The following is a 13,170-nucleotide window of genomic DNA, read 5'->3' on the forward strand; positions in this document are numbered from 1 at the left end:
TTTAATATTTTAGAATGCTTTATTTTAAAAAAACAATATCATTTATACATAATGTGCTTTCTTAAAGACATGTCAGAACTGAGATTCTCATCAAAATGTGCATGATCTTTCAAATGACAAACAAAGAACATACACATGTAATTTTCATTGCATGGTGTGATTCAACCGAATGCATTGAATTATTCAATTCAACACTAACCCTGAAATATCATATAATGCAAGCACCTGTAATAAACATACATTTTACAATTCATATTAAGCATAATCAATAGTCATCTTGTTTGATAGTTACAATATTGGCCTTCATCATCGAGCTGAACCTGATGCATTCATTGCTTTCATTAATCGTCCTTGCCATGTGTTCTGACAGTGTGCACACATCACAATGGGGAAAACGTCAATTGAAAGGGTAACGATTTCATGAAGTAATTTATCTAACTTAGGAGCAATGAAATAAGTGTAGGACTTTTGCACTGCCCAATATGTACTGCAATGCAATCCACACTGTGCCAATTGTGATCGTGTACAGTGTTGCCTTAGTTCCATGTTGCGGGTTTGAGAGGAGTCTGTTTAGGAGAATTATTAAATGGCAGCAAGCCAATCATGGAGACAGGGGATGCTGGCTTGGACCCTTTTAACGCCGGTGCCAAGGCGTCATTGTCGTGACTCATGACGGAAAGCTCCCGATCAAAAGGATGCGTCAAGAAAAGCAGCACGAATGGTGAAATTAAACTAGAACATTCATAACATTTCATTAGAATGTAAAATGGTCAAATGTTTCGACGATTCCAGGCTCCAGCATACAGCACATTGAGTGTAGATGAGGACGCTATGACGAGGGTGATGCATTTATCAAATATTTATAAGCAACTGAGTGGCTGTGCATTGTGTCAGTGTTGGGTGGAGATATGGGGGGGGGATGAGGGAGGTTTTTTTTATTGACAAGTGAGAATTTACACTATTAGAGAAGTGCAGTGCAGTAATAAACATGTGCTGTTTTAAACACATACTATCCAATTGTTTTCATTTATTGAGTAGAATATAGAACTGGTGAAGTAGTAAAATGTGAAAAAGCACCGGATTGACGAATCTAAACTATCAGGCGTGAACAAATAATGACTTTTACATGCGTACACGCTTGCAGATGGAGCCACACGTCAGTATGAATTATTTGAAGGCCGCCATGTAACCCTATGGAACTGCGAATTATGCGTAACTAAATTATAACTCGTAGGCACTGCTGTGATTATCAATTTTATCCTTTTAAGTGACATGTCGCTCATTACTATACCGTATTAATGCTGAGGGCATTTCTCTGCAGATGAGGCAGGGGTATTGCTTTGTGCTTATAGGGGGCTCGCCAGCATGTTATGGTATTATTCCCAGCTCTGGACTGTTGTATCCACCCATTTTTACAAAAGCAAGGAGACCACAGAGGAACTACGGAAACCTGGAAAAGTCGCAGAAACAAAGAGTCAACGTCATAAATCTAATTCTGTTTCAGTTTATCGCTCTGATGTTGCATTCCCATGTATTTTAATCAAACGCTCCTGAACGTGCGCCACATCGACCAGGAATATGCCAACGGCCTTGGGTCAGCTGGAGAAGCAGTGCTCCACCGAATCATGCTTTCTAGCCAGGTCATTCTGCTGCCTCAGGGTGGGAAGAACCCCAAAAAACCATTGGCGCATTCTCATCACCTCCAATGAAATCAGTCAATACCCACCTGCGTATGTCACCTGAAATTACATAACCCAAGGTGGAGGAGCTCAGTGGCGGCACTGCATGTCCGTGAATCACCCACATACAGTCATTCTCTCGGCAGTCGTGACACTGATCAATCCATCAGGGAAAAAAAATGTGTCCACGTCTCTAAAAACTGCAGACTGCATATGGTCTTAAATGCCAATTGACCAAAAATGTTCAGGAGATTGGGTAGTATTTGGAAATGAAGTGAATTTACCATCAGATATTTTTTTTATGGACGACATAAAGCACCTAATAAGAGTAGACAGTACGTATCTGACATGTCAGTGATATGAATGTGTCGGAGAGTTGGGTTATAACCAACTAGAACATAGGCTTTTGGTCATTCCAGTACAGAAGGATACAATAAAACTTTGGCATTCAGAATATGTGGCAGAGCATTGTGGACTCAATGATGAAGCGGAACATATGACTGGCGAGGAACCTGTATTGGATCGAGGAGGTGAAGTGACCGAGATGAACAATGAGGTGGACAGGCAGTGGTCAGCAACCAAAGGGGGAGACGTGAGGCCGGATTCTCAGAGATACTGACAGAGGAAACCTTTGAGGACAATCCCGACTCGTTTCGGAGCCTGGCAGAAGTATCGGCTTGGAGTGGCACCATCAATTTCACCGGCTCTGATGTCCTTTGGATCTTGATGCTTGTTAATGGTTTGTTTCTAAAGCTCATGGAAACTGCAGATAGAATTTATGCACGAAACAAATCTAACATCTGTGCTCACAAATGGCATGATGGTGTTCACTCAAAATAGCTTTAAAAAAATGTTATCAATTATAATAGCGCCAACAGCATTAACAGCACATATCTGTGTAAATATTGTATAGCTGTGAATTTGTGAGAATTGCAATGGCACACAAAAGCACAACACTGCATGCGGTGTCTGTTGGCATCTCTTTTAAACGCACCTAGAACGTCCCCTTTTGGAGGCTCAGACCATTTTTTTTATTTTTGTACCGAAGTTTTGTCTTGAAGCAACGTACCTATAATGTTAAAGCGATGTGAACGCCTACTCCTAGAAATCTCGAAACTTCAACTCGGAGCCACTTGTTGACTTGAAGCAATGTGGGCACCCAAGGTCACAGTGCGATTTTGTGAACAAGTCCGCTTGCAATGTACAAGCACGTGTTTCGTCAACTTTGCTCATTCAGTCAGATTTTCCAAGGTTGTTTTTGAACAACTTTTCATCAACCGAACAGAGCCCACAGTCAATGCTGCAGCCAGCATTTATTGCTACGGCTTGTTGCCTGAAGTTTGTTGCTAAGCTTCAGAATGGCTAATTCCTAAGTGTGTGACATTCACTCATTCATGCTGATTGAATAATCTAAGTAAACTACATATCACTCATTTGCTATAGGTCACCTCAATTTATTGTAACAAAAGAGGTATATTAAAAGTCTTATTCTTGGTTCTTTCGGTAAAGTCACGTGACTTTACCGAAAGAACCAAGAATATGAATCCCTGCAGTCACGAAAGCTTTAAATCAAAAATTAAAAGTCTTGTAAACAATAAAAAATGGCCGTTTAGGTATGACTACTAGGGAATAAGAATAAATCAAATTGCAACACACGACCATGGGGAGAACATGCAAACTCCAAATATACAGGCCTAAGGGTCGGGATTGAACCCACGACCCTCCTGCATACCAGGCGAGGTAGGTAACATCTCGCCACCATGGCACCCCTATGAGTGGGGATGGAATGTGAATTACAAATGATATGTAATTCGTGAGCTCGATTGAATTTTGCCATGCCCTCCAAGCGTGTTGTTTTCTATTTGACATTTACTTATCTCTGGTTCTACGTCTCTCTCTTTATCGTCACTACTTTCCCATCACTTCTATTTTCCCCTCCAGTTTCCACCTACCCCATAACCATCCATCCACCTCCTTTTAGCACTTAACTTCCACACACACACACAATAGCACATGTTCAATCTTTCTGTAGCTGTTTCAAAATGTCGACGTCATATGCACGTTTAAAAAAAACATCAAATATTTACATTTCATTTATGTAACCATCATCAGGTAGAACGATGGAGGTTCCAGCGTGCGTTCCTCCGTTTCATAAAACGACTGTATACATGTATTTTTTTCATCAGATCATTTCCCAAACAATGGGAAAGAAACCATTCAAGAACACATGTTACAAGTCAAAGTAAAACAAAAATGCAATATCAGCTGTACAACATTAATTCTAAATTACAGTAAAAATGTAACTAAATGTTAAAAGCATTTATACAATAATGTAAAAAAACGTTTAATTGCATCCACAAATCCCACATTCAAAAACAAAATAAGCATGTCCTGCACTTCAAATGCTCCTATATTTGTCAGCACTTACAAAGGAATAAATTGTACTATCATAAAGTATTGTTTCAGTTTAAAAAATGTTAGTCATTTATACAGGTTCGTTTCCAGTTTATCTCTTTGCTTTATGAAGGAAAGTGAATTTGCATGGCACGATACGCTGAAAAGTCTTCTGGAACAGTGTCTGTAAGAAAAAGCAATACAGTTTTTTTATTACATTATAAAACTCTACATTTTCAAACAAATGTGCTGGTATGAATTATTAAATGTTGATGTGCTATTTAAAAAACAGTTTAAGCAATATTTTTTTGTAATCGCATACAAAGTTGCTACTTAAACACACTGCCAGAGCCAGTGGGGGGGGGGGGGGGGTGTCACGTGCCCCCCCCCCCCAATGATCCAATCCCTAATTTCGATCGGATTATTGGGGTTTATTAGTAATAAATCGGCCTTTTGCGACCCCCACTGCCACCGTGTAGCATATTATTACGTGCCAGGGACTCTATGAGATGATAGGACAATAGTCTGAGTCCATCATTGGCAATAAGTAACGGCAAAGCAGTTATAAGCGACTCAGAATTGTGCGCAGTTGCGTATACAGAGTTCACGACTTCCCTGAAGGCATCAGCACCTTCAGCGAGCGCGATGCCGATCACACAACGCGGTTCGAATTCGACCCTTGATCGATGGCTGTGCCATCGTCGCACACGCGTCGAATAAAAAGCAAGGGACAAGTCCTTATTTACTAACAACTATCATTTTTCATTGCTGGAGGGGTTGCCCCCTATACCTGAAAATTCTGGCACCGCCGTTGCATGAACAGTTACTGTTATTCGTGAATTTTAGGGGAATGTCATTAGTTCAGTTCGGAATTGAGGGTTGGTAAACAAAAATTGCCAAAAAAATAAAACTGATCAGATAAATGGATTTACCGTGAAGATTCTAAATGTACTCCATTGAACATCCGGTTATGTCCTGATCGTATACGATTCCTTTAATACCATAATGGAGTGTTTACACTCGGTAGTGACTTTAGGGTTCCCATGAAGAAATTAAATACAACATGCGTGAATGAAAGATACAGCATTCTGAAACACACGATTCCATGTATGTATTGTATCACAGGCCTCGTACAGCATATACACACTGTGCCATTTTTGTAGAGTGTGTGTATGCACAGTTTATGTCTCAGCAAAATTGAGTTTAGGTTACTTAAATAGTATAAAAGTAGCCGATGTACTTTTATAGTTATTTAAGACATGCAAAAACCATACAATAACCATAAGTTGATCAATTTCAGATCAAAAGATTTGTTTCAAGTAATGCAATGTCTGCAAATTGTAGACAGGATTGGATTGGTTCGAAATGGATTTTGATAGTGGTGGACTCAATATAGTCAGATCTCATTAGACACACACTGTGCACCCCTGGTGACTTGTTTTACAATTCCTTTAACCAAATATATTTGTAATTTAGTTGATACTACTGGCTGTCTATTGAAACACTTATAGAGACCAGATTAAACACAAACACATCATTTTCTCAACCAAGCAACTTTCAAATCTTTGGACGTAGACTATTATGGTGGCACATGATATTTGATTTGTTGTCGCACGGTCGCACCTAGGCTATATTTCGCGGCTCCTTCTGCCGAATCACATCGCTACGCTCACGGTCTCGAACGTTTCACGTGGTAAAGGGGCGGGCGCTCCGTCTTAGCAAAAATGCGGCCACAATAGCTCCTTCCTACCCCTTTGCAACGTTTCGTTACTGCTCGAAGTACATTTGAATGCAAAGTGGAACGTAAAGGGGCCCCCCAACTCGTCGCTTTGGCCACGGGGGGGGGGGGGGCAAGGCACGCCCTGCAAGGCACGCCCTGCCCCCCACGCTCGTCACGCTCCTGCAGCGTGCTTGCTCACCGTTGCAGCGGTAGCGCAGGTTGGACCAAATGATGTTCTCCTGGGAGAAGCAGAAGACTCCAAGTCGTCCACCTCGCATCGTCGTGTCGATGATGACCCCGGAGTCGGCGACCAGCACCGGGCCCTCGTAGAGCTTCACCCTGTAAAGGGCCGTCCATAAATGACGTCACGCGATTTTGGACGATTTTTGACCCCCCCCCCCCTCGTCACACGACGTCACAAAAAGTCAGACCCCCCCCCTCAAATATGACGTCACAAAGCTCTGCCCGCCCCCCCCAAAATATAAAACATGCTTCAAATCGCTTTAAACTATTGTCATTGTAGTTCGTATTTAATGTGGCGATGCACTCTGATGTTGTAGGAAAAAAAACATTTATTAAAAAGTCTATTTAATTAAGCAGAACGTGTTGTCTATATTTATTTAAAGTTGCGCATTTTGATGTGACGTCACATTTCTCAAACCATCCCCCCCCCCTCGTCACACATCGTCACAAATGTCTGACCCCCTCCCCCAACGTGCGTGACGTCATTTATGGACGGCCGCTAACTGCAAAATAAGATTGATAAAATAAATTCCCTCTTACTGCCAACTTGCGTTATTTCAAAACCGGATGTTTGTGGTTTTCACTTGATAAAAGTATTCTACAGTACATCAATAGTATATTAACTACAGTACATCAATAGTATATTTTGGTACTGAGATGAAAACAGTCTACATTTCAGCTCGCCATTCGTCTTATTAATACACACAACAACAGCAGCAGCACATTTACATCCCTCTGTAAAATGACTCCACTGCAGAGAGGCTCCTGCTATGCCGGTCATGGGAGTTTGACCATAAAAACCAAAGAGTATAGTTTGACCATACTTCACGACTCTGGTCAATACAGGTTGGAAAGGGGGGGGGGACAGTCAAGCCTGGTACAGATATCACTTAACATTGACATTGGCTGTGGCCAAGAATGAAAGTCAGGTCGCTGGGTTCATAGCACAGTGTGTTAACCACTGTGCCACCACTGCACCTCCACAACTAATGTCATCATCAGGCATCGTCTATCCACTACTGGATGAAGACCTCCCCGGGGCATCACCATCCACGATGATCACAGTGATGTGACAATCCATTCCACTCCTGCACGCCAGCCGAACTCATCGCTCCGTCTCCGCGGTGGTTCAACCTCTGGTGTGCTCTATTCTTGGGCTTCATTGACCGTCATCCCTTCTCACCACATGACCTCTGCCCAAGTCAACTTTTCTTAACAGTGAACACCGTGATGTCTCTATTTCGCACAAATGAATATCAATTGCTGCTGGGCTTTTATGGGCTATGCATTTGATTCAGTGGACACTGATGCACTCATTTCTAAGCTCTGACAAGGCATGAATATGCAAAATATATTTGGATTTGTATATAGAAAGAACAGCTACACTGAGATAGCAGTCAGTCCCAAAATACAGGTCAGAAAAGGAGTCAGGCAATATGACACTCTCACTTAATGTTATTAAGAGCGACATTAGAATATATTTATACGTCTAATATAATGAATATTGTATGTCATTTCTGAGTGATATCTACAGCCACAATCTGCAACACCCTCCACACACATCCAGCAGATATCAGTTTCATTGCACAGCATGCATCAACATTTGGGATGCGTTTACATTTTTTTTTAAATCTGTCATTGGATTTTTTTTTACGTTTTAAACGTTTCATTATTTAGCGGCAGCCACAGCTGACATGAGTGGCGCGCAACATCTGAACCGGTCCTGAGCGCCCTCTCTTCACCCACACCGACCACGAATGAGGAAATACAAGACGACACACAAGACTCAACCGAGTGGAACCGTCTTCACCCAGCACCGGGACTGACGATAGCTGTGCATTATGCACGTTATTATTATTATTACTACTACCTTCGGCGTGTGCACACGTGTCGTCTCAACCTAAAATGAGAGTACCCGGTGCGATGTGTAGTAAATATCGTCACTCGGGAGACAAAGGCGGCCGGGCGTGGTGCTGGCCACCCACCCCTCCCTCGTGTGTCGTGCCGGCCTTCCATAAGTGCTACTCGCAAACGACAATTGCCCCCAAAAGCCTGTTAAGGCTATCACTTTGTCTTTGGGTGTAAATGTGACATTTTGGTTTGCACAGTTACAGCACAAAGTGCTCAAAACTCGCAAGTTCAATCTTCAGGTAGGGCAGGGGTGGGCAAATTTTTTGACTCGCGGGCCACAATGGGTTCAAAAATTTGACAGAGGGACCGGGCCAGGAACAGATGGATGGTCAAAGTGCGCCATCTAATGGGGAAATGGGGGCATTACAGGAGAAAGGTAAAATTTAATTTAATAATAATATTTGGACAAGTTCGGCGGGCCGGATTAATAAGCCCAACGGGCCGTACTTTGCCCATGTCTGAGGTAGGGGCTTGCTCAGCCTGCCATCAAAACTTTTCATAGGCAGGCAACAGTAGTCACCCCTTTGGATAATCAGGTAGACGCCGTTGGTGTTTGATGAATTTCCACCATCGCCTCGGGGCCACGAGAGGATGCCACCACAACCTGGCTGGTGAATGCCGGGGAGGGAGGGCGGGCAGGCACCGTCTTTGCTCGCACAAGCAAGCGTAGGTTGCTCTTTGGTTCATTCAGGTAAAGTCACGTAGAACACAAAATAAAATAACAATAGAATGCGACGTTTCGGTTGCAGCACAAGCAACCATCATCAGGTAAGAATGCATGATAAGACACAGGGACGGAAACAAGACAGGCAGACACACATGCACAGAGAGAGAGAGACACGCAAAGACACACCGAGCTTGACACAAACAGACACGGAAACAACATAGGCACAGACACACATGCATGTGTGTGTCTCTTTCTGCGAAATATGTCTGGGTTTGGTCATTTACAGTCAGCACACATCATTTGGTTGTGCACAGTTTTTTGGAGCTGATGAAAACCCCCTAGGTAGCTGTCAATATTTTTGTGAACAATGAAATGAGCAAAACACAGATGTTTAACGGATGTTAACTGTTTTGTAAATACATTATAATTCTTTCTCTGGCAGACACTTAATTGGTTATAACTGATGAATCTCAAATGCTGTGGCTCTCTTGCAAGGAACACCTCCGCCATCTGCTGGGGAAACGGTATTCATCAAGCAAGTTTGAAACTAGAATGTTGGCAAATAACCTACATTTGCAAAGTAATTCCTGTACTCCAATTGCACTTCGTTGTGTTTTTTTTTACAAGCCGGTGTTTTGTAGGTTATTTAATTTAGCTTAAGCACGTGGTAAACACAAAATGTGTATATCTAGATGTAAAGATTACCTGTGGCTTCCGGTTGCCGAACAAATACATTATCAGGTCGCACACTCATCACACACAAAGTGCTTACCACAAATGAACCACAATACCTTGCTGATCCTGTTAAGCAGCATAAACCATCATGCGAACTCCGGTCATCTTCACAGGGGATTTTGGCTAACCGTCGGACAAAGACGGTCACTGCATTGCGCACATTCAGATGCCCTTCTGCAGGCTGTCTGGAACGTTCTTCCTTCCCATATTAGGAAGCCACTGGAGCTATATACTTGTCAATCTAGATTGAAAACTCATTTCTTTAGAACCGCTTTTTGTGTTTCGCTTGTTGTCCTTCCCCCACACCTCCGATTAGCATGGTTGGCTACGTACGGTGCAAAAGAAATTCAACATACGTGCATCAGGTGTATGCAGCAGCAGCGGCCAGAAAATTAGATTTGTCTACCAGTAAGGGGAGGGGGGAGCAATGTTGCTCCCTGGTCTTAATTTCCCCTACTAGGTCATCTTGCAGCAGATAGAAATTAGGCAAATCCCCAGGAATTGTGAAATGTTTGTGAAACTGAACCGTGACTCCCCATGGGAACTGACCCAGCCCTGGGGTGGGTGTGCCGAGCAGCACTCACTGTATCTCTTACCTGATGTAGCCAACCTGTGGGCGGTGTGCCAGGTGCCAGCGGTACGATGTCTTGTCCTTCCATCCCACGTTGCGCGGGTCCTTCCACAGCAGTGTGACCTGGTCGCCCGTGTCGCCCGTGTTCCAGAGTGCGTTTCGGAGCCGCTCGCCGGGCCCCGTCTTGGACTTGACGGCCTTTTTAGCAACCACATTAGGGTTTCACTAGATGAGGTGCGAGGCAAACTGAGCGTCAACGTGGAAACCAAATTGTAATTGCTGCAAGGGTGCATACAAACTGTGGGGGTACAATTTAGAAAATTAGGTCACTCTTCAGTCATACTCTTAATAAAACGAATATACATTTTCTCTATGAAAATACGTTCAGTAAAAACTTTCATTTACAAATCGCGTTGCAATTAAATGCAAATGAGTGTTGATAGTAATAAACAAATGAAGTACACTGTTTGCTCGGGTAGTATTCTTTCAAATACACTTTTATATTGTGAATCACAAACTCACCACTGTTGGCATCTACTTCCCAACATTGAGTAGATTCCTATCTATACAGGTGCCCTTTAGCTTGATTGACCGTTAAAGACACCATGAAGCAGGACAAGAAACAAGTCAGAAGAAGGGACACGTGAACGTATGGCAATAAGACAATCTATAAAACTTGCCTGTCCTTGAACCAGCAATTTGAGACGTGAGTTAGCAAGCCACTGGACCTATGCACTTTTAAATCTAGCTTGAAAACTAATTTCTCTAAACACCTGTTTGTCTTTAGTTTGTTGTCCTTCCCCCCGCACCTCCGATTAGCACGGTTGACTACGTACGGTGCCAACGAAGTTCAACGTACGTACGTACATACATGCATGTGGACACCAGCGAGAGCGTCCACACGTTTTGGTCATGGTCGAGATCTCGTCGTTGCGGCGAAATGTTCCATCCTTTAGGACGTGGTCACCTTCAGTTGCAGGCCCGGCTCGGCCACGGCGCGGAAGGGCGTCGCTTGCCAGTAGGTCTGCTCCGTCTGCTTCCACATGATGACGTAGAAGCTGGCGCTGTCCTGGTAGCCAAAGATGAAGCCGGCGTAGTCATCGTCCGTCACAGTGTTGACGTGAAAGGTTCCCTCAAAGTCCACGCCGTTGAAAGCCGTGTAGCCTGCGCGGATGTGTGAACATGATGCATTATCTCAACAGAAAGTTTATAATTTCGTTATATATTTTCCCCTGATGTGCTCATTAGCATCGACATTTGACTAGAAATTGTGCTTCGATTGCATCATGCCATTACTGGTTCCTTAAGCGATGCATTTTTAATAACGTTGTTTGTGTATTCTCTGTATTTATTGCTATTCCGCCACGTATTTTTTTATTTATGCAGTTATTTTCAACGACGAGTTGTAAAATTAAACTTTCCGTTATAAAAGTTGCCATAACTTTAATTCTTCATGATTGTGCATGATTGTGTCAGATGAGGAATGCACGACAATAAGCACCAGTCCTTGCATGAATACAAATCAGAGCTGCATTTACAATGGCAGGTGAATGTGCAGCCCAACAATTACTCTTAAAGGTGCACGCCACTGCTGGTGGAAGGGCCTCCACTCAAATTGAGCTGTAGAGGCTGCACTGGCCTATTCTTTCAAGCTGGCCGTATGTCTTGGAAGAGGTGGGAGCCCCTACACGCTGGCCTACGGCAGCTTCTCTATGGTGTTCAAAAGTAAATCTGTGTTATGATAGAGCCATCTTTTGTTGTTTGCCGTCCTGGCCTGCCATCCTGTCTGTAACAGTTTTCCTCCAAAATGAAGTAAATTGGACAATATGTGAATGTTGATAACACAGTTAAACACTATTTTTGTGAAATGTTAACTGAAAACCTTCATCAAGTTATTCCCACAGCAGGAAGAGTATGTCAACAATGTTTGATCTGAACACAATGATCCAGCAAGTTTAATCTACACCAGGGTCTCTAGGCAGTGAGTAAACCAAGCACTGCTCAGTGATACACCATCAAAGATTTTAGCCATCAGTGAGAGTGATCAGCACTGTAGAAATATCCAAATTTTTACCCGTAACTGAAAATTTCTAATGAAAATCAATGCAACCCAATTCTCACGACAGCATGAGGAGACTTTGAAGATTTTATTTTATATTATCCCAAGCAAGCAATTTCAGTTTAAAATGAAATTTTCATGGACTCCATTGTCTGAACCGCCCCTACCGGATACCTGTGAAAAAAAAGAGCTTCATAGCTCATCAGATTCCTCCGGTATAAATGAAAGACACTGATTGTGTCTGATAAAATAGGGCATTAATATTTCTAATGGATGAGAGTGTGAGGAGTTATTCAAACTTCAACCAAGGTGGGTTACACTCACCTACTGCAAGGCCCGGGTCACTGTTTACAGTCTGTACAATTTCCATGCCCTGCAGTCACACACAGCAAAGTATGCCTCGTATATATCTTAAACCCTGCGAGTCCACACACATTTACAACTAGATGATATTGTTTTGACAACATCTAATCTAGAGGGATAGCTGACCTACGGATGTATGTGTGTGCATGTGCACCTGTACCAGAACGCAAATACTTGATGGAGAGCTTGGAGGCTTGTGATTTTTACCTGTGCACATGGCATATATAATAGTGTGTATGCCTATTGTATACATGCCCTACATATCTGTATCTAAACAGGGCAACTGCTGTAACCTGCGGAAGTGCAAATTAGCCTTGACATGGATACTTTTAAAGGTACATGTCCTTTTTAAAATAGTTTTATGCACCTGGATTATATAATTGTAGCTGCACACAATAAGATATGTGTATTATACATTCGGCATATAATAGTCCACTCTTGGCTAATTCGCCAGGCGGTGGTGGTGCACGTTTGTAATCCAGCACTATGGAGGCGAGTTTTAGTGGATCACACAAACGTCTTGAAATTCCCTTCCTGTGGGCATCGACGTGCTATACCCTTGTTCGCCGGGAGATGGCAGTATAATAATAGATTCATATTCTTGGTTCTTTCGGTAAAGTCACGTAGAAGGGGAACAATAAATTATGTATTATTTGATTGTTTCCCGTCTACGTAACTTTGCCGAAAGAACCAAGAATAGGAATCCCTGCAGTCACGGAAGCTTTAAATCAAAATAGATTGATCTCCATCTGTCTTCAACGAAAACTAAACTATTCATTTGACCAGGTAAGGCCCACCGATCTATAACGCTCTTTTTCAGAAGCGACC

At 42.7% G+C, this 13,170-nt stretch overlaps 1 protein-coding gene across 2 annotated transcripts in view; it reads right to left on the reverse strand.

Annotated features, from left to right (window-relative positions):
- The window catches only part of LOC116950242 (thrombospondin-3-like), a 102,118-nt gene continuing 88,948 nt past the window's right edge, over positions 1 to 13,170 (reverse strand). For both annotated transcript variants that reach the window (XM_032968020.2, XM_032967933.2), the window contains exons 19-23: positions 12,304 to 12,352; positions 10,888 to 11,084; positions 9,946 to 10,118; positions 5,993 to 6,132; positions 1 to 4,257 (exon numbers count right to left, since the gene is read on the reverse strand). In XM_032968020.2, coding sequence (XP_032823911.1) covers positions 4,199 to 4,257; positions 5,993 to 6,132; positions 9,946 to 10,118; positions 10,888 to 11,084; positions 12,304 to 12,352 — 618 coding nt within the window. In that variant the 3' untranslated portion in view covers positions 1 to 4,198. The remainder of the gene's footprint in view (positions 4,258 to 5,992; positions 6,133 to 9,945; positions 10,119 to 10,887; positions 11,085 to 12,303; positions 12,353 to 13,170) is intronic.

The sequence above is a fragment of the Petromyzon marinus genome, chromosome 1 (assembly GCF_048934315.1).
Source record: "Petromyzon marinus isolate PM22_M1 ecotype Great Lakes invasive population chromosome 1, UKy_Petmar_22M1.pri1.0, whole genome shotgun sequence".
NCBI lineage: Eukaryota > Metazoa > Chordata > Hyperoartia > Petromyzontiformes > Petromyzontidae > Petromyzon > Petromyzon marinus.